We start from the raw sequence: 21,370 nt of genomic DNA, 5'->3' as shown, positions 1-21,370 counted from the left end.
CCCGTGCTGGGGACAGCCGGGGACTGGATCTTGGCCGACACGGTCCCTTCTTTCACAGTGACCTGTTATTTATCTGGGTCCAGCCACACCCACGTGAGCTCCCTGGGTGATTCTGGCCTCTGCAGCAACAACAGAGTCATAATTTAGCCGTTGGGGGAGGAAACGGAGCCGACACAGCGTCATGGCAGATACTGTGCGGGCCACGGTGCCAGCCAGGAGGGGTCTCGGAGCTCAGGGACGTGGGAAGGCTGACTGTCACCCACACGCATGGCCCTGGGGTTAGTTTTCTGTTCCTGTAACCAAATCCCCCAGGCTGGGTGACTTTACAAAGAGGAGATTGACGGAGGCCATAGTTCTACAGGCTCCAGGGTCTGCGGGCCCGTGTCTGCTTGGCTCTGGTGACGATCCCACTGTCCTCAAGACACATCCATACACTCACCTACTGTGACGGCCGAGTAAGAGCAGCCTCCAGAGTTACGCAGTGCACGACCTGAACAGCTGTTCACGTCAGCTGTGTCTTCACCTAAGTGGCTGAGGCTGGCCTCTGACTTGCGATCCTCCTGCCTCAGCCTCCCAAGTCGCTTAAGCGCTGGCTCTAAGAGTGTCACCCAGAAGGCACACAGCATGGCCCCAGGTGCCTTCAGGGGGCACAGGGAGCCCTCCCAGCCTGCAGTCACTGGCTATTCCTGGAGGCAGGAGTGGGTGGGCTGGGCCGGTTCTGTCTGGAGCAGAACCAAGTTCCTCAAGGAAGGGACCCGGAGCCAGCTGGCCTCCAACGACTGCCCAGGGCAGCAGCCAGGAGTCAGACAGGGGGTGGGGACGCAGCCCAGAGCGGCCACACCCAGGCCTGGGCCAGCTGCCCGCCCGCCCACGGGGCTGCTCCTGCCCCAGACACAAAATCCAGGGCAGCCACCAAGACTGCACCCAGGTCTGCGTGTCCCCTCTGGACTCCACTGCCACGTCTCAGGTGGCCACTCAGGACGCTCAGGACTGCGCCCCCCGCAGCAGTGGACACTGCAGGAGAAGGTGCTGGGGGACAGCTCGGGGCCACGGGGACTGGACTTCCCACAGGGCTCCTGGGTCTGCCCAGCTCCTGGCTGAGGATGGCCGCTGGCCAGCCCCATGGATCCACTCGGGAATATGATTTCATTTTAGGTCCCAGGGATGGAGCCCAGGGGCGCTTCACCCCTGAGCCCCGTCCCCAGCCCTTTTTCTATTTTATTGAGAGACAGGGTCTCGCCGAGTGGCTCAGGGCCTCGCTGAGTGGCGGAGGCTGGCCTCCACCTTGGGATCCTCCTGCCTCGGCCTCCTGAGCCCCTGGAAGGACAGGCGTGGGCCACCGCGCCCAGCTAGCTCAGGAATCCTTTCCCAAGTTCCTCCCTGGAGGCAGCCAGTCCATCAAGAGAACCCAGTCCCTGTCCCCAAAGGTCCAGCTCACAGATGTGTTTTGTTTCACCTTTTTGTGATTTTTAAAACTTGGTTTCATTCAAAAATCCCGATTTCCACTTTTTTGTTTTTTTTCCTTTGCGGGGCTGGAGTGGAACCCAGGGCCTGGTGCAGGCTGCGGGACGGTCCGCCCTGGGGCTATTGTCCCGTTTAGGAGAAAAACCTGAGGTGGCACCGGCCCTTCCCGCCTCCGGGTCATTTCTGGAGCCGAGCGCAGCGCCCCCTCCCGACCGTCCGGAGAACTGCACCTGGCGGCCCCGACCTCGCCCAGGTCGTCCCCGGGGGTCTTCCTGGGGGACCTTCAGCAGAGCCTGTCACCTCCCTCTAGGGGGCCACCCCGACCTGTTCCCCATGCTGCCCCGAGCCTGGCAGGCTGAGAGTGTCGGGGAGGGACTGTCCCCGTCCCACCTGGGTTCATCCCATCAACAACCCTGGGTGTGCACAGTGCGTTTGGAGGGCGGGAGGCAGAGTGTGCAAGACGGAGGAGAAAGGCCCACTGCGACCGACGTGCGTGGCCCCGGCTCCTCAGAAATAAACGTCATGACGTCATGGCGGCCGGGACGTCATGGCGGCCGGGACGTCATGGCGGCCGGGACGTCATGGCGGCCGGGACGTCATGGCGGCCGGGACGTCATGGCGGCCGGGACGTCATGGCGGCCGGGACGTCATGGCGGCCGGGACGTCATGGCGGCCGGGACGTCATGGCGGCCGGGACGTCATGGCGGCCGGGACGTCATGGCGGCCGGGACGTCATGGCGGCCGGGACGTCATGGCGGCCGGGACGTCATGGCGGCCGGGACGTCATGGCGGCCGGGACGTCATGGCGGCCGGGACGTCATGGCGGCCGGGACGTCATGGCGGCCGGGACGTCATGGCGGCCGGGACGTCATGGCGGCCGGGACGTCATGGCGGCCGGGACGTCATGGCGGCCGGGACGTCATGGCGGCCGGGACGTCATGGCGGCGGCATCCTGCGGAGACACACCTTAGAGCTGTGGAGAGGGGCTGGCCCCAGGTCTGGGTTCTGCTTGAAGATCATCTTCCGCGCATGCGCGCTGTGTCCCGGGCGTTTCCAGGAGGCCCCAGGGGTCAGGGGACCTGGAGTGAGGAGGAAGGACTCTGGGAATCGTGGAGAGGGGCGGCGGGCTGGGGGACCCATGACGACAGAGTCACTCCTGTCAAAGGTGTGCCCAGAAGTCTCCTTGAGGGGAGAAACGGGTGTCCCCTGTGTGGACGGCTGGGTCGTGGTTATTAGGGCAGATGACAACATGAGGGATCCAGTGTGACAGGGAACACAGGTGTCCGGAGACTCTGACCATGGCCCTCCTCCCTGCTTCGCCCTTTTCCTCTCCCTGACTCCCCTTTCTCTTTTTCCTTTCTGAGTCTGGTTTTCTTTGCTCATCATGATGACCTCCACTTTCAACCATTTTGTCACAAATGACACGATTTCATTCTTTTTCATCGCTGAATACTACTCCATTGTGTGTATGTAACACATTCTCCCCACTTGTCTCTTTTGATACCGTGGATTGAATCCGGGGGCGCTTACCCACTGAGCCCCGTCCCCAGCCCTTTTTATATTTTACTTAGAGACAGGGTCTCCATAAGTTGTCTAGGACCTCACTAAGTTGCTGAGGTTGGCCTCCAACTTGGGATCCTCGTGCCTCAGCCTCCTGAGCCGCTGGAATTACAGGTGTGTGTCACTGTGTCCTGAGCTCAGTCCAAGGTGTATTGACACCATAGCTGTGGGGCTTTGGCAGGTGGCCGTGGTGGAAACGCAGGGGCACATCCACTTGCTTCACGGCTGGAGAGTGAAAGGCAGGGGGCTGGGGTCCCCCAGCTCCCCTCAATGGCACACCCCAGGGACCTGAAGTCCTCCTGTGGGGCCACACCTCGTGAGGGTCCCACCACGTCCAGCAGCACTGAGCTGGTGACCCAGCCTTCGACACAGAGGCCTTGGATCCAAACTGTCTCACAGTTGAGTGACTTTTGACAACGGCCAGCCAGGTGACACTTTTCAGTACACAGGAGCTGCCACCACTGTCCTGTCCACCGCAGTTGACCTTTGTCACCACCAAGTGGCTGGTCACAAACATCTTGCACAAGGATACCCCCGGCCCCAGCTCTGTGGAATCTGGCCTCTTTCCCTGAGTCTAGGACGTGGCTCTGGCGGCCACTTTTTCTGGATAAGTCACATTTATGTAAATGCGTCCCACTTTGCACCCTTCTTCCTCCCGCGGCCATCTGGGTCGGGCTCATGTCTTGGCCGTGACGAATGACCCCTGTGAACCCTGAGTGACCCTGTGTGTGGACAGAGGGTCTGTTTCTCTGGGGTAAAAAACCTAGGAGAGGGGACTGGGGTGGAGTGAAGTCTTAGGGACAGTCAGCTTTTCTGCTGCTGTGACCCAAGGACCCTCCAGCACCACTGCAGAGGGGGACAGTGGACGTGGGGCCCAGGGTGTCCCAGGTCCCAGTTCACAGACGGCGACTCCACTCCTGGCCGAGGGGAGGCAGGACATCATGGAGGAAGAGTGTGGGGAGGGAGCAGCTCCCATGGGGACCAGGGAGCAGAGACTCCACTCTCCAGGGACCAATAGAGACCCCAAGCCACAGCCCCAGGGCCACCTCCTCCTCCACACCCCACCTGCCTCCAGGGGCCACCAGGGGACCCCCAGGGAGCCATTCCCTGCCGGGGTTCAAGCCTCACACCCCCTCACTCCTCCTCTGGACCTTCCTGTGTCACCTCCCACGGGGACTCTGGGGACATGGTGTCCAGCCCAGGACAGCCGGTGTGGGACGCCATCCCACCAGGTGGCTTAGCCAGAGAGCTGCCTTGGCACAGAGCCGGCGCCTGGAGTCAGAGGGACTTGTGTGGGTTCCCTGGCTCTTTCGCCGCTTGCTGTGTGACCCTGGGCAGGTGGCTTCACCTCTCTGAGCTCTCTTCCCTCGGGGCTTTGCTAGGCTTGGCTGTGTGACCCTGTGACCTTGGGCACATCAGTTCTGTTTCCTTAACCTATAAACCCTCCTCCTCCCTTCACCTCTGTGACGTGTATACAGTAGGCACTCTCCCATTTCACAAATGAGCGGACTCGCCTGTAAACGGGAGGTTATCCCCGGCTCATAGCGAGGTGTCCTGACAATCTGTGACAGTCTCACTCCCAGATGGCACGCAGCCTGCAGCGGGTGTCCCCGGCCCTGGCCCCCACCCAGTGGCTTGGCTGACCAGGGAGGCCCGGGAGGCCCGCTAGGCGGGTGGGGACGAGCCAGCACCTGTGCCCAAGCGGCAGGGTGGCCCATCGCCCAGCCTCAGGGGGTTCCCCGTTGTTGGTGGCACTGTGACAGCTGGCTGCTGTTGGAAAGCCCTTGCCGGCCCCTCCCCCCACGTGGGAAAAGTCACAGAATCCTTTATGCAAGTGACTTCCAGGCCTGGAGCTGGGGACCACGGGGACAAGGGAGGGACACTGCACCCAGGAAGCACCTGCGTCACCCAGGCTGAGTTGCCACCTGCACCCGGCACGCCGGCTCCAGCCCTGAGGCTCAGGATGGGGACCCTGTGGCCCCTGGGTGGGGGGAGCTGTCAATCAGAGCCCGTGTCCCTGTAGCCCCAGGTGGCCCAGCCCGGGGGGCTTTGGAGGGACTCCCACAGGGGACAGGCGCTAAGGGCTGGTCTGGCTGAGGCTGTCCATCACGGGTTCCCGTTTGGTGGCGTCTTTCCAGGTTGGCCTCCACAGCTCCCCAGGCTCACCCCCAGCCTGTCCCTGCTGTCACCAGGGGTGACCAGGACAGCCAGGCCAGCCTCGACGTCTTCGTGAACTTGGTGCCTTACCCTGGGCCGTCCCCAGCCCGGTTCTGGGTTTAAAGACAGGGTCACCCTGAGCTGCTGAGGGCCTTGCTAAATGTCTGAGGCTGGCCTCCGAGTTGCGATCCTCCTGCCTCAGCCTCCAGGTCGCTGGGATGACAGGCGTGGCCACCACACCCTGCTCCGTGGGGCGCAGCAAGGCACTCAGATCCCGTGACCAGGCCTGACTTCCAGTGGCCTTGATGCTCCTGCTGGCCACCAGGACACTGCTTGTGGCCTCAGGCTAACAGTCCTGGGTGCCTCGTGGCCCTGCGGTCACTCCCAGGGTAGGGTCCCCGTTCCTGGAAGGAGCGTCCCTGCGGTCACCCCCAGCCTCTGGGAGTGAGGCTCTGGCCCTGACCCTCCCCCCGCAGCTGTGGGAAAATGGACACCAACTGTCCTCCCTGCAGAGGGCCTGGAGCCCGGAAGGTGGCCTCTGGATGGCTGGACAGGCCCAGGCCCTTGGTGGCAGTCAAGGTCAGCCGAGCCCCCTGCTGGCCTGTCCCCAGCTCTGACCTCCCTGTCCTTGGCACTCTGTGGACTCTGAGGGGCCACCCTGCTCCCACCCAGGAAAGGTGGCCAAGGGACACCCTTGTCACTAGTCCCCACCTGCCTCCGGTCCCCTCGTGGGCTCACACAGACCCCGGGGGCAGAGACCCCTCCCCTCCCGCCCTCCCAGACCCCAACCCAGCGGCCTGGGCCCAGGCACGAGGATGGACAGCGGCCCACGTGGCGTCACCGTGTCTGTCCCCGGGCTCCCGTCTGTCCCTCCGTCCCTGGGAGGCAGGGGACCACCCCAGGAAGACACGGCAGCCAGTCCAGTCGGGAGCCTTTATGGGTCTCGGGGACAGAAGCCCCACAGTGACAGACCGCGGCCTGGAGGTCCCCGGCCGGCGCCGGGCACAGGTGACCTTGGGGCCCTGGGGTCAGATCCAGGTCACCACGGGGGGGAGGGGGGAAGGACCCTGCTGGGCCTGGGCTCTGCTGCAGGGGGCGGCGTGGGGACAGCCTGGGATCGGGGGACCCTGCCCGGCCCCAGCACGGGACGCGAGGGACGCTGCGGGAGCCCGTGGACACATCTGGAGAGAGGGCCAGGTCAGCTGACCAGCGTCCCTACCCCCCGTGCCCAGGGCAAGGTGGCAGTCACCCCACACCCGAGGGGACCCTGAGTGTCCCCTTCAGGGCAGTGGTGGGAACGGGCCAGAGGCAGGCACTCGGCTCTGGGCACAGGGACAGAAGGAGGACCAGGACCCACCCCAGCCGCCACCAGCCTGGGACAGAGACCTCTCTGCCGCCGCCCTGGACACCCCGCCTGGGGCCTCGGGTCTGTGGGACCTGGCTTGGCCCCACTGTCCCTGGTGTCCCCTCCCCGGCCGCCTCCCTGTCCCCCCCCGCACCCCCCAGGCCCACTTTAGAGCCCCAGGCCGTCCCCAGGACCTGCCCCTGCGGCTGAGTGGCTGAGCCCCGGGGTGTCCTGGGCCCCTCTAGTCACCACACGGGGACCCCGCGGGAGCAGGCCCAGACCTTGCTTTATTGGGGGGACCCCAGACTGGAGAGCCCACCTGCGTCCCTGCCCCAGGTCCCACGCCACACGGCCGGGGACACAGGTTCCCCGGGGCGCCTGGCGCTGGGCTGTCCTCGGCAGCGTGGCTCCTGACACCTGAGGCGTGGACAGTGGGACAGCCACCTGCGACTGGGGGACAGCCCAGCAGGGTGGAGACGGGACCTCCTCTGTGCACCGACCCGGGCCCCCCGGCCTCCTGGCCTCCTCTCCTGTTCTGAAGACCCGCGGCCTCCACAGGGCCTGGTCCGACCCTGGACCCCAGGGGATCTTGCCTGGCCGCTGTCCTGCCCACGGGGACCCGGGACCCGGGCGGGGAGCAGAGGGGCCGCGGCGGGCCCTCCTCTGGCCCAGGCGGGGACGGCTCGGCCCTCCTTCCCCTCGGTGCGCTGGGCGCCCAGGGCCCCACAGGGTGGACACGGCACTAGAGCAGGTGGTGGCCGGCCGGAGACAGGCTGGTGCCACCTAGCGCAGCGCAGGTCACGACACCGAGGGCGACAGCAGCAGGGTGTCTGAGCTCTGGGTGGAGATGCTGGGCGACTGGGGCCCGATGAGATCCAGGTGGCGCAGGTTGAGGATGGAGTCGGCGATGATGCGGGCCGTGCGCTTCTGGTAGCCCCCCGAGGTCACCATGAGGATCGGGATCTGCCGGCTTCGGACCACCCGGAACACCAGCTCGTCCCGCTTCACGATGCCCTGCGCGGGGATGGGGAGTGGAAGTCCTGCTGCAGATCTAGCCCTGCTCCGGACTGCTGTGGCTTCCACCCACAGGCTCCCAGCTTTCCTGCGGCTGCAGAATCTCCCAGAGCCCGTGCCCCCCGCCAGCATCAGGACCTACCTCTGGGCTGATGGCCAGTCCCCCGAGGCGGTCCCCCTCGAGGACATCGGTGCCAGCGTTGTAGATCACCACGTCCGGGCTGTGCTCCTGCAGGGCCTTCTCCATGTTCCTCTCCACCTTGTGCAGGTACTCCTCGTCCTCCGTGCCCCAGTCCAGCTCCACCTTGCGCCTGATGGCCTCTGGGACAGGGGGACACAGAGTGCCCATGTGCAGGGGGACTGGGGCTCAGGATGGGGAAGTCCGTGAGCCCTCGGGACTCAGTCACTTGGACCACACTCGTGGCACTCACCCGCACCCCAGGCAGCAGTGGCCCTGTTATGGTCTGGGTGTGGGGTACCACCCAGGCCCAGGGGAGAAAGGCTGGTAGACAACCTGTGGCAGCACCAGAAGGGGCTGGACCTTTAAGAGGCGGAGCCAAATGGAAGGAAGTGATGTCACTAGGGGCGTGGCAGGGCCTTTAAGAGGCAGAGCCAAATGGAAGTGATGTCACTGGGGGTGTGGCCAAACCTTTAAGAGGTGGAGCCAAGCAAAAGGAAGTGATATCACTGGGGGTGTGGCTGAACCTTTGAGAGGTGGAGCCAAGCAAATGGAAGTGATGACACTGGGGGTGTGGCCAAACTTTTAAGGGGTGGAGCCAAGCAAAAGGAAGTGATATCACTGGGGGTGTGGCTGAGCCTTTGAGAGGTGGAGCCAAGCAAATGGAAGTGATGTCACTGGGGGCGGGGCTCCAGTGCTCTCTCTGCTGCCCCTCTGCTCTGCCACAGGCCCCAAGCCATGGAGCCAACTGTCCACAGAACTGAACCCTCAAAACACTGATTCAGACCCACCTGTCCTTCCTGTAAGGTGGCCACCTCAGGTGTTTTGTCACAGAGGTGAAGAGCTGAGGGACCCACAGAATGGGCAGGTTCCCGCCCTCCAGCCTCATCTGGGCATCTCACACTAAGTTGCTGAGGCTGGTCTCCACCCTCTAATCCTCCTGCCTCAGCCTCCCGAGCTGCTGGGATGACAGGCGTGTGCCACTGTGCCTGGCTCTAGTGACTTCTTCAGGTCCTAGCGTCCTTATGTGTCAAAAGGGAACAACCCCCACCTTGTAGGGATACTGAGAAAAAAGGAGGAGGCTCCTATGGGGTTCGGAATTTAGGATGCTCAGGGAGGCGTCCCCCTCTGAGTAAGCATGCATTGGGGATGCAGGGGACAGCAGCTTACGCTTGGCAAAGCGGTCCCCGGGGTAGATGTGGCGGTTGTAGACGTCCATGATGTACACGCGTTTGTCGTCCATGAAGTCCCTCTCGTGCCCGTTGCCCTGGGAGGACACGGAGGCTGCTCTGGGGCAGGAGCCCTGGGGACGCAGGACTCGCCCACCCCACCCTCCCGTGTGACACTCCCCTGTTCGGGGCAGCGTAGCTTGCCCTTGAGGACAGAGGCCTCTGGGGCTGGGATCCAGACTCGGACCTGGCCTCCGATCTACAGGAGGACCCCAAGGAAGCCAGGCCTCTCGGGAGTCCCTACCCCGCCTCCTGCTCCAGTCTGCGGGCGCCAGGGGGGATCGGGGATAAGAAAAGCCAGCTGTGAAGGGCTGAGCAGTGTCACCTGACCTGAGGGGGCCCGGGAAGTGTGTGCGAGCCTCAGCCTAAGGGACAAGGGTGTCCGGAGCTCATCCGCGCCATGCAGGAGGCGGCACTCAAGTGGTTGGAAAGCAGTAGGGAGCCACAGCAGGTTATAGAGCACCATCAGCCCACGGCTCAGGACGAGCCACTGTGTGGTGACGGTGAGGAGGGAGGGAAGACCCCAAAGCAGGACCTGTCCCCCTGGGTGGGCTGGGAGGGCACAGGGACAGAGAGTCCCTCCACCCGGGCCTGAGAAGCAGAGGAGGGGACAGAGGCCTCGTGCAGGAGGTCCCTGGAAGGAGGGAGGCCTCCGCGTGGGGTTGGGGTGGACAGGAGCTGCTGGGGACGCAGGGGGGGAGTCCCTGCCACAGGGGATGGGGGCGGGGCTCCCACGGGCGCTCACCTGATGGGCATCGAGGTCGATGATGGTGGCCTTGGAGACGCCGTCCACTCGCTCAAAGAGGAACTGCCAAGGGAGGGGCGGGCAGGCGTGAGGACCCGGCAGGGAGCAGGGCAGGGGGACACGAGGGCACAGGGCACAGACCCTCTCACCAGTGGGCCCGAAGGTCGCTGCCCGGGAGAGCTGTGTGGGCAGGGGTCCAGCCCCGGGCCTCCCACACTCCCCTGGAAATGCACAGAGCTTGGGGGATCCCCCAGCCTCGCACTTGGCTCCCCAGACTTTCTGACACTGGGGCCGGGGGACCTGGCCCTCTGAGCCGCGTCCCCAGCCCTGTTCTGTGTTTGATTTACACACAGGGTCTCACTGGGTTGCTGAGGGCCTCGCTCGGGCTGAGGCTGGCCTCCACCTTGCCATCCTCCTGCCTCGGCCTCCCCAGCTGCTGGGATGACAGAGGGGCCCTGAGGCCTGTCTTCCCCAGCCTTCGCCTCCTGCAGGGCCGAGCCCTCGAGCCTCCTCTGGAAGCCTCCTTCCTTCCTCTCCTGCCCTTGGGCCATGGTGGCTGAGCCCCGGCCCGTCCCCACACCCAGCATGAGGCCACTGCAGAGTGGCTGGGGGCTCTGGGGTCTGGCAACCCTGAGGGCCACCCTGGGAGTCACCCATGTGGGCCCAGCCGTGGGGGACAGCTGGCGGGGGTGGGTGCCAGCTGCTGCCAGGTCCCTGTTGTAGGGTCCCTTGCTATACCCCTTGGCCCCCTGGGCCCCTACCTCACTGACCACCCCCGGCCAGTGCCTGGCCCCACAGAACTCAGGACTCCGGGCCCCTGGAGCCTGGTCCCCGCCCACGTTCGGGGACACACCTTGATGGCCAGTGTGATGTCCGCGTAGGCACAGAAGCCCCCGCCCCGGTCGCTAGAGCAGTGGTGGAAGCCGCCCCCTGCAGAAGGCAGATGGCGGTCAGAGCCACGGTCATGGCCACCAGGGGCTTGGTCCCCTCCAGCCCCAGGTGGGCAGAGAGCTGGTCACCTGCCCGGGCTGGGAGCCCACAGCCACCCTGCAACTCCTGAGGGACCCACACCAGCCCTGGGGGCCGCATCCGAGTGGCGCAGCCCTCCCACCCACCAGGCCGCTGTGTCACAACATGGTGGCCGCCACCTCAGGGCTCCTCCCAGGACCCAGCTGGCTGGAGCCTCCAAAGAGAACACTGTCACCACTAGGCCCGTTTAAAGAGGAGACGTGGGCACAGAGAGGGTCAGCAGTTTGCCCAGGGTCACACAGCTAGGTCGGGGCAGAAGCAGGATCCGAACCTGGCTGGGCCAGGACCCGGATCTTCGGCCACACCACCAGACTCTCCACGGGAGACGGGCCCCGGAGTCCCCTGGAGGACATCGGGGGCCCTCATGTGCGCGGGTCACCGTGACACCATCTCTGGGCATCAGCACCCAGAGGTGACCAGGAGGAGTTCACGGCCGAGGCCCACAGGAGCCTCCTGGGTGAACCGGGCCTGGTGGGAACTGGGCCGACACAAGCCGGAGAGGACACCAGACTGTCAAGTGCTGTGTCCCCAAGAGGGGGTGACCGGGCGAGGGAGCCGAGCTTGTGTGCCAGCCCAGGCCCTGGGGACATGGGAGCCTTTCTTTCTTTGTGGGGGCAAAGGGGGTACTGGGGACCGAACTCGGGGGCACCTGAGCCCATCCCCAGCCCTTTTTATATTTTACTTAGAGACAGGGTCTCCCTGAGCTGCTCAGGGCCTCGCTTTGGCTGAGGCTGGCCTCCAACTCTCAGTCCTCCTGCCTCAGCCTCCTGAGCGGCTGGGCAGATGCCGCCTTTCAGGGGCCACGTGGAGGAGGCAGGTGTCCTGGTGACCTGCCTGGGGGACAGGCAGGCTCTCTGAAGGGAGTACCAGGTGCCCCGAGGGTGCCTCCAGGTCCCTTCCTGTCCCCAGCCCCCCTCAGGCCAGCTCCACCGGACACTCACCTACGTTGATGGCCCAGCCTCGCTCCACCGCCAGCTTTCCCGCCTTTGGGGACAAACAGAGAGTGAGGTGAGGGGGCCTCTCCACCCGCTCCACCCACGGGGTTCCCGCCAGCTCCCTGTGGCCACCAGGGGAGGACGCAGGAGCCACCCACCCCAGCCCCAGCACACTCAGCCCTTCCTGGGCCAAACCTGCGACTGGGCAGGGGAGCAGAACCAAACTCAGGACTTGTGGCTACAAGAGGGTGATTTGATCTTGTTGGTTTGGTCCCAGGAATTGAACCCAGCGCTGCTCGACCCCTGAGCCCCGTCCCCGGCCCTTGTCATATTTTATTTAGCGACAGGGTCTCATTGAGTGGCTCAGGGCTTTGCTAAGTGGCTGAGGCTGGCCTCCACCTTGCGATCCTCCTGCCCCAGCCTCCCGAGTAGCTCCCGCCCTACCTACCATGATGGTTCCTCCCGTCTGGATCCGAAGGGGCCGCAGCACCTTCCTCTGCACAAGGAAGTTGGGGAGGAAGATGACAGGGGGGATCTCTGTGATGGTGGCGACCGCGAAGGACCACTGCGGAGAGAGAGGAGGACCCAGGAAGTGAGACTCCCCGCAGCACCCGGGACGGTCTTGGTCTTGGGCTCCCTGGGTAAATGCACTTCCTGTGGCAGCAAGTGACAGCCAGAGCCAGGCACAGCGCACTGGCCTGCGATCCTAGCGGGTCAGGAGGCTGAGGCAGGAGGATCGCAAGGTGGAGGCCAGCCTCAGCAACTTAGTGAGGCCCTGAGCAACTCAGCGAGGCCCTGTCTCTAAATAAAATACAAAAAGGGCTGGGGACGTGGCTCAGGGGTAAAGAACCCCTGGTTCAGTCTCCACCATGGAAGGAAGGGACAGAGGAAGGAGGGACAGAGGATGGGACAGTCGGAGGGAGGGCATGGCTGCAGGACCAGGTCAGCCCCAAGGTCCTGGGCACCTGAAGCCCTTGGCTGCCCTCTGGTGTCCACAGGAAGAACTGCAGCTGGATGGACCTAGGCCCGCCTGGGCGCCTGGCCAGGGACCCTGCGGCCCTGCACAGTCTTCTGCTCTTGCCCAGACACCTCCAGGTTCCGGGGCACACACACCACGCACTGACCCCAACCCTGCCTGGCTGAGATGCATCCGGGGCACTTTCCCCGTCACCGACCCCTGCAAGAGCCCCACAGGGCCCAGTGACAGGTCCAGGAACAAGTCACTCACCTGGCAAGCACTAGCATGACCCTGCTGGGCGCCCACCCTCAGGCCAGGCCGCTCAGCCTCGCTGGAGGCTCAAGCCCATGATCAACAGAAGCTGGGAGCCGGGGCCAGTGGTGCCCACCTGTCATCCCAGCGGCTCAGGAGACTGAGGCAGGAGGATGGCAAGGTGGAGGCCAGCCTCAGCCACTTAGCCAGGCCCTGAGCCACTCAGGGAGACCCTGTCTCTAAATTAAATTAAACAGGGCTGGGGACGGGGCTCAGTGGGTCAGCATCCCTGCTAACCCCACCCAGCAAGGGCTCTGGGGCCAGGCTGGACAGAAGTGGGGTGGGGACAGGCTGGCTGGCAGCGGCCTCTTCCCTGGGCCCTGCCCTGGGCTGTGTGATTTTGGACACAGTCCTTGCCCTCTCTGTGCTTTGGGCTCCCCATCTGCAAACAGGGCCTCGAATGAGGCCTGTCCTCGGCTGTCTCCACTACCCAGACCCTCGGCTCTCCCTTCCCACGGCACTTGTCCCCGGTGGTCACTGTGTCCCTCACTAGGATGGCAGTGCCTTGCCTGCCCTCCCGGCCCAGGATGCTCCTGGAACCGCCCGCAGCCGGGTCCCCACCCCTGGCTCTGCTCCTAAGGCTGTGGTGGCCCAAGGGTGGCAGTATCAGCACTGAGAATACGTCACACAGGCCGAAATGCAGTCTGCCCACCCACCCTGCTGCAGAGACCCCACTCTCCTGCGGCTGGGTCTCCCCTGCAGACATCCTCACAGAGGTCCGGACCCAGGAGTGCGGTCAAGGAGGGACCAGCCACCCCACTGTTCCCGTGGAAGTGAACTCTGCCCCGTCCCCAGCCCCTTTTACATTCTATTTAGAGACAGGGTCTCCCTGAGTTGCTTAGGGCCTGGCTAAATGGCTGAGGCTGGCCTCCACCTTCTGATCCTCCTTCCTCAGCCTCCTGAGCCGCTTGGGATTAGAGGACGATGCCACTATACCCGGCCATCCCTAGGCCTTTTTATTTTTTATACTGAGACAGGGTCTTGCTAAATTGCTGACGGCCATGCTAAGTTACTGAGGCTGGCCTCCAACTTGCGTTCCTCCTGCCTCAGCCTCCCAAGTTGCTGGGATGACAGGTGTGTGCCATCGTGCCTGGCCAAAGGGCACTTCTTTTTTAACCTAAACACAAAAAAACAAGATAAACCAAACAATCCCCACAGTGAATATCATAATGGTAGACGACTTTCCACCTAAAGTCAGTGCTAAGACAAGTTGCCCGCTTTGCCGTTTCTACTCAACACAGTATTAGAGGGTCAAGCCTAAGCAATGAAGCAAGAAAAATAAATAAAAATGCACCCAGATTAGAAAGAAGTAAAACTGGGTCTATCCACAGAGGATACAAGGACAGACCCAGAAGATCCTGGAGAATGTACACACGCAAACACGGACATGAGAACAACACAGCAGAGTTGCAGGATGTAAGATCCATGTGCAAAAATCACTTGTCTCTCTTAAAAACGGAAATCAAGGAGGCCGTTCCATTAACAGCTTCGAGAAGAATCAACATGCTTGAGAATGAATTTAACCACAAGGTGGAAGACTGAGCTACGGAAAACTAGAAAACATCCCTGAAAGAGATGAAAGAAAACCTCAGCGAATGGAAAGACATCCCATGTTCATGGATGGGGAGACCAAACGCAGGGAAGAGGCAGGACCTCCAGAGGAGGCCCACAGACTGGAGGCCGCCCCCAGCCCTAGTTCGTATTTTATTTAGAGACAGGGCCTTGATGAGCTGCTTAGGGCCTCGCAGTTGCTGAGGCTGGCCTTGAACTCACAATCCTCCTGCCTCAGCCTCCCCAGCCGCTGGGATGACAGGCGTGGGCCACTGCACCCATCCTAGGGGTACATCTTTATGAGCTTGAATTTGGCAATGGGATTTCCACTTGGCCCAGCCATGAATGTTATCAGAATAGTTTTAAAGAGGAGAGAGGGAAGAGGAGAGGGAGAGACAGAGACAGAGAGACTGACTGAGTCCAAGTTCCCATTCTCTCCCTCTCTACCAGGGACTTCTGCCCCCAGAAGCTGAGGTCGGTGACTCCATTACTTGGTAATTTTGTTTGTTGACTGGCTTTCCGACCTTTCAGCTCCACAGGGAAAGGAGTTGGCCTCCTATGTTCCATCCTAGCCCTGCAGCACCCACAACAGTGTCGGGCTCCTGGGCGTCCACTGGAGTGGTGTGTGACTGGCGCAGCCTGGCACAGGGTGCCCAAGGCCAAATGCCCACGCTGCCCAGCACGGACCCGGACCGCAAGACACAGGGTCATGGAAGTCTGCAGAAGGCAGGAGCCCAGCACTGGCTGCACCCAACTGCCTCCCTCCATGGGCAACTCTGGACCTTGCACACAGTAGGTGCTCAGTAAACATGGGTTTCCCTGCTTTGATGTTTTGTTGCAAACATCCGATGGCTTTTCTCCTCCGTGCCCTGTGCATGGACACTCCTGCGGGGCCGGGCATGAAGCCCAGAACCGGGGTGGGGACAGAGAGGGACACAGCAGGGGACAGGGTGACCATTACATAACTCACAGAGAACAGCCACGGAGCTGTTCTCCGGGATCCCTGCGGGGACACTGCAGGGCTCTGTCCTCAATCCCACAACAGAAAACAGGGACCAGAAACCGCACTTGATGCTCTTTCTCTCTCTCTCTTTCTCTTTTTTTTTTGGTACCAGGGATTGACCTCAAAAGCCCTCAACCCCTGAGCCCCATCCCCAGCCCCATTTTGCACTTTATTTAGAGACAGGGTCTCGCTGAGCTGCTCAGGAGCCTCGCTTTTGCTGAGGCTGGCCTCCAACTGGCGATCCTCCTGCCTCAGCCTCCTGAGAGATGCTCTTGTGTGATTATCTCGGTTTCAAGCCTCCACAACTGACTGGCAAATCCACAGAGGCAGGAGCCCTGAGCTGCATTCTTCTCTTGGCGCTCAGCACACCATTGGCATGGAATAACATGTGTGGCCTGACCAGTTCTTAGTAGGCATCTTGGAAATCACCACATTTCCCCTTTTGCTCTGGCTGCCAGGGAGCTCCATGCTGAATGGACAGCCCACCTAGTACATTCATTTTCCCCTTCAGTTGCAAAGCCTGTGTTCTCCTCCGGCCTCAGTCTATACCTAGGACTGTCCCTGCTCAGACCTTTTAAATCATAATTCTTTATCACGAAGCAAGCTGCTCCCGGGTTTTTGGAAGGAAGGGGCCAGGAATGGACAGGCACAGCCTCTCTCTGGGCCTCGCTTTTCTACCCACACATCAGGGGCCTGCTGACCTCTGGCACCCACATGACTGAGTCCACTGTGAGTCCAGCCAGGCAGCTGGGGGTCAGGCCTCGCTAACCCGGCCCCACCCCCGAGGCAGGCTGGCAGGAGCTGATCCCCAGCAGCCACACACTCCTGCCTGCTCTGTGCTCCCACTAACGGGACCCAAATGCCCGGGGCCCTCGGAACCTCAGCCACTAACAGGAGCTGTGAGGTCTCCCCCAGAGAGGGGTCCCCAGTGGGCAGCCGGGGGGGCCCAGGTTGGTCTCCATGTGGACTTTTAAAATCTTATAAGAAGCCCACACCTGTCCTCCCAGTGGCTCAGGAGGCTGAGGCAGGAGGATGGCAAGGTGGAGGCCAGCCTCAGCAAAAGCGAGGCCCTGAGCCACTCAGCGAGACCCTGTCTCTAAATAAAAATCAATAAAAAGGGCTGGGGACAGGCTCAGGGGATAAGCAGCCTGGGTTTAATCCCTGGTGCCAAAAAGAAAAAAAACAAAACAAAAAAAACAAGTTGCCACACTCATAAATAAGAAAGTCTCATGTAATCATCTGAATTTCTGGCTTCTCTTAGAAAGCCAGGTGCACTGGCCACCTGGGGCCCACTGTGGACCACCGTGGAGGTGTCCCAGGTCTGTCACCTGCCCACCAACTTCTTTATGTCCCCTTCTGATCCCTGGGGATGGCTGAACTAGTCTTTAGCCCAACAGGTTTTGGCAAGTCTTTATGAGAAGTCACTGGAACTGAATCTTAAAGTTCAGCCTAATACAAAAATAGGCAGAAGCAGAAAACGGTGAGGTGGATGGGGACAGGGGACAGGGTCTCCTCTCCCCGACTGCAGTCGCCCCAGCAGGGTCTCTGAGATCTGTTCGCGGAGCCCAGGCTGAAAGTCACCAAAGTAGAAGTGACTGCGTCCCACGAAGCAGAAGGTTCAGGAGAAAACCCTCAGTTTCTCTCCTTCTTTTCTTTCTTTCTTTTTGGTCCCAGGGATTGAACCCAGGTTGACTACCCCCTGAGCCCCGTCCCCAGCCCTTTTTCTATTTTATTGAGAGACAGGGTCTCGCTGAGTTGCTCCATTGCTGAGGCTGGCCTCCAACTTGCGATCCTCCTGCCTCAGCCTCCCAAGCCGCTGGGATCAGAGGCGTGCGCCACGGCGCCCAGGTGAAAGCCCTGTTTCCACATCTCCTGACCAAGGGGAGCTCACTACACACCAAGAAGGCTTTCTGTGGCCTCTGTCTTCTCCCCCAGAGAGAAGTGACTCCCCTGTTCCTCCTTCAATAGGAACAGAGAGGATGGCCTGAGGCCCAGCGCCCACTCTGGCCACGCCCCTGGTGGGAGGAGCCTCAGGTCCCCAGTGCCCTACCTTGAGCTCGTTGAGGTAGCGCCTCGTGTGCACCACCAGCAGGTCCTCCTCCGAGGCCTCCCGCGCCTCCACCAGCATGCCGTCTGACAGCAGGTTTTCCTCTGCAACAGACAGACAGACAGCGCTGCTTCCTCCCGCTCACCTCCTGCCCACCCAGCCCTCCCCGGCTGCAGACTGGACCTGCAACAGCCCTGTCCCCAGAGCTGCCTCAGGCTTCCCAGGCCACCAAGACAGCAGGCCTGTCCTCCACGCCCACCTGGCCTCAGCTCACATCTCTGTCACCAAGCGTGAGTGCCAGTTGAGCCACAGCCACCAGCCAGGACTGGATGACGTAGCTGTTTCATGGCTTCTTTTTAACCATGACCTTCTATCTTTGGCCCGTGAGACTGGCTTTTCCCATTTAGATGACATCATGTTTCCTCTTCTATCAAATTTAAGTTTGTTAAAAAAAAAAAAAAACAACCCAGAGGCGAAGTCATTAAAAATATGCAGTAAATAGTGGAACAGGTGGTATGAAGAGCCTGGCAGGCTCCCAAGAGTGGGTTGCCAGTGACTGGTGTTTGGGCAACACGGCGTGATTTCCAATTCCCTTACGTCGCGTCAAGATTTGCTCCATTTTGCAAAAGTAGAACCTGTGGCAGCTGCCCACGCCTAGAATCCCAGCCCCTCGGGAGGCCGAGGCAGGAGGATCGCAAGGTGGAGGCCAGCCTCAGCCACTTAGCGAGGCCCTAAGCCGCTCAGTGAGACTCTGTCTCTAAATAAAATACAAAATAGGGCTGGGGACGCGGGGCTCATGGTTGAGGGTCCCTGAGTTCAATCCCAGGTACAAATCAATAAAAAAGCAACAGAAATCAGCCCTGGTGGGAACCAACTAGTGCCATACAAGTTTTCTATACAGAGCTCCAAGCAGGAACTGCATTCCAGAATATTCCATGGCTCCTTCCTTAGCAGGGCATCCAAGGCCCCTCGCCCCATGGCTCCTGCCTCCCTCCCATGCCTCTCAACTCACTACAGTTGTCACCGTCCCTGTCACCTGTGACTTTATGCTTCCTGTTTTCCTCTGAATGCCCGCTCCAGCCCCTACTGCAAATGGAAAGCCAGCCTCACTCGCCAGAGAGAAAAAAACAACCAGAAATTTAAAAGATATACGATGGAAAACAGCCAAGGTTATTCATCTCCAGTTGGACCCTATTTTCCACAGGACTCAGAGCCCGAGCCTCGCTCTAGCTTTTGAGAAAAAGAGAACCGGGCTTAGGTGTCAAGGACAGGCTCGCCCCAAGATGGGACCTTGCCCATGGTGTGGTCAGGAGGGACGGGTCAGATCCCAGGGCATCCCTTTGGATGCTCTGAAGGAGAAGCATCCAGGAGAAGCCAGGAGTGGGCGGGGCCTGCAGACTCCCCCTGGGCTTCAGGCTGGCAGGATGCTGTGTGTTTTAGGCATGTTGGCAACCTTTCTGGGCCCCAGTTTCCCCATCTGTCATCAGCCAACGTTGGAGCAAAAGCACTCCAGGTCCCAAGTTCTCTGAGTGGGTATTAGACTCCTTCAGACTCCCACGTCCCTGGGTCTCGCGTTAGCCAACTCCTCCCTGTGGGTGTATGGGACAGAGCGGGGACTTCATCCACAGCAGTGGGGAGCCACAGAGGGTGACTCAGGAATGCATCGTGCTTGGGAATCTGTTCTAGAAGATGCTTTTGCCACAGGGAGGAGCACAAGGGAATGTGACAGTTGAATCCAGAGGTAAGAGTCTGACACTCCCGATGAGAATGAGGATGGGAAGGATGCGGGGGTGAGGAAGCCCACGCAGGGCCCCAGGAAAACCTTCCCTACCTTTTAGGAAATTGATCACCTTGCCCCATTTCCCGGCATCGAAAGGGTGCAGCTTCTCCAGGCCCATGAAGGTGATGTTGTAGCGCGGGGAGTACACGATGGGCCAGTGTGTCTCTGGCACATGCTGGTAGAGCTGGCTGGAGTGTGGCCTTCCGTGCACAGGAGGACAGACACACACAGCTGGGTCGGCCCTGGTGTGCAAAGCAGCCTCCCCGACCCCTGATCAGCCCCCACTGACCCCCTCTGCTGCAGACCAGGGCCACTGAACAGAAATCAGAATCCGGACAGGTCTGCACGGAGGAGCCCTTGGCGGCTGGCCCTGAACCAGATTCCAACCCAGTCCTCCCTCCCAGCAGTCCCAGGAGCACCGCGCCACAATTGCACCCGACTCTCCAGGGACCAGGTGTGCCCAAGGTCACACGCTCAGTCGGTGGGTGCAGCAGTCGTCAGCGCACCCAGGTGTGGGGGCCTGCAAGGCCCAGGCCTCCTGGGCCTCGGCTTGGCCCCAGGCTGTGCGGTGGCGGCTGTGGCCAGGGCTGCACGAGTGCATCCAAGGAGCGCGCACGGCAGGGCTCGCGGGCGGGGATCACTTGGGGGCCACGCAGCTGTCCCCCTCCTCCCAAGCCCCATGGGGACCCGAAACCTGCTCTGGCCGCCGCCGTGGGGACATCCGCATAGCTGCTGGGGCCTGGGCTGGGGCAGGCCGCGCACGAGGCCGCCCCGCCAGCTCCGGGGGCCGTCCCTGCGACCCGGAGATGACCAGGGGGCGACCAGCGGGCTGGCCTGCGCACCGGGCCCAGTGACCCTCGCCCGCCAGAGTGGGGCCCGCACCTGGCGCACTCGCGCCCCCGCTCGCAGGGACCCCGGGGACCCTCCGGGCTGCGCTGGCGCCCCGACCCGCACCCACCCCGGCTTCACTCACATCGCGGGGCCGGGCCCTCCCAGCGCTGGCCGCCGCTCCGCCACCGGGCAGGGCGGGGCGCGGGCGGGGCGGGGCCGTCTCAGGACACGCCCCTAGCCGCGGCCTGCTCGGCCGGGGAGGCGGAGCTCCTCCCGACTCCGCCCCCCGCGCCGGCGTCTGCGTCACAGAGGGATGAAAGCCCGCGCAGAACTGGAACGCAGAAAGGAGGCCTCGCCCCCAGCGCCCCGTCACACCCGAAGCCCCGCCCTCCTCAGACGAATACCCAATAGGATCCCGCAACGTTCGGAAGGCCACGCCTTCAGGGGCGGGCCGCGTGGGATTTCACCCCGGCCGCGTCCAAGAGGAACGGGCGGCGGCGGCCCGCCCCGGGGGCGTGGCCACGCTGCGCCCCGCCCCCGTGCGCGCCGCCCTCTGGGAGCTCTCCTAGTCCGCTCCAACCTGCTTTCCCGGTGCGCGGTGCCGCAGACGCGCCGTGAGACTCCGGGCCGGCGTCTGCGCCTTCTGGACCTGGGCTTGCAGTGGCGAGCTGCGGGGACGGAGGGCGTCGCTCGGGTCTTACTCCTAGTAGAAGTCGCGATCCCTCCTGCTCGGAGGCCACTCCGGCGCCCTCCGGGATCGCAGCCCTCCTCCCGGTCCCGCTGTGGGCAGCTGCGACCGGGGCAGGAACTCCCCATGCAAATCCTGCAGGCCCTCTGGTCCTCGGTTTCCCCGTCTGTGATCCAGGCTTCAGGGTCCACCGGGGTACCTGTGCACAGTCCCCGTCCCCATCCCCCACCACGGTGTCAGTACACAGCCCTGTCCCCATCCCCCGCCAAGGTGCTTGTGCACAGTCCCCGTCCCCATCCCCCACCTCTGTATCAGTGCACAGTCCCCGTTCCTATTTCCCCCCCCCCGCCACCATACCTGTGCACAGTCCCCGTTCCCATCCCCCACCACGGCGTCAGTACACAGTCCCTGTCCCCATCCCCCGCCAAGGTACTTGTGCACAGTCCCCGTCCCCATCCCCCACCTCTGTATCAGTGCACAGTCCCCGTTCCTATCCCCCCCCCCGCCACGGTACCTGTGCACAGTCCCCGTTCCCATCCCCCAC

At 62.3% G+C, this 21,370-nt stretch overlaps 1 protein-coding gene across 2 annotated transcripts; it reads right to left on the bottom strand.

Moving 5' to 3' along the window:
• Positions 1-6,795: 6,795 nt before the first annotated feature.
• Hdac11 (histone deacetylase 11) lies at positions 6,796-20,350 on the bottom strand. 2 transcript variants are annotated; one of them, XM_026415089.2, is made up of 10 exons: positions 20,281-20,350; positions 19,359-19,507; positions 17,531-17,631; positions 12,105-12,221; positions 11,663-11,705; positions 10,546-10,622; positions 9,693-9,755; positions 8,889-8,985; positions 7,683-7,861; positions 6,796-7,540 (listed from the first exon to the last, which is right to left on the bottom strand). In XM_026415089.2, coding segments are annotated over exons 1-10 (1,044 nt in total). In that variant the 5' UTR covers positions 20,283-20,350; the 3' UTR covers positions 6,796-7,324. The 2 variants fall into 2 exon arrangements, with proteins under 2 accessions (XP_026270874.1, XP_026270875.1); XM_026415090.2 differs by lacking the exon at positions 20,281-20,350 and adding an exon at positions 20,190-20,269.
• Positions 20,351-21,370: the final 1,020 nt, after the last annotated feature.

Source organism: Urocitellus parryii, chromosome 16 (assembly GCF_045843805.1).
Source record: "Urocitellus parryii isolate mUroPar1 chromosome 16, mUroPar1.hap1, whole genome shotgun sequence".
NCBI classification, from domain to species: Eukaryota; Metazoa; Chordata; class Mammalia; order Rodentia; family Sciuridae; genus Urocitellus; species Urocitellus parryii.
Note: the sequence above shows the minus strand (reverse complement) of the source record. Positions and strands in the feature narration are given on the sequence as shown.

What these genes read in the sequence shown, in the direction of transcription:
- Hdac11 (XM_026415089.2), bottom strand. An exon ending in AGGCTGGGCCATCAACGTAG is followed by an intron (nt 10,623 to 11,662) that starts GTGAGTGTCCGG and finishes TGCCTTCTGCAG; the next exon opens with GGGGCGGCTTCCACCACTGC. An exon ending in CGGGGACCGCTTTGCCAAGC is followed by an intron (nt 7,862 to 8,888) that starts GTAAGCTGCTGT and finishes CCCCTGTCCCAG; the next exon opens with AGGCCATCAGGCGCAAGGTG.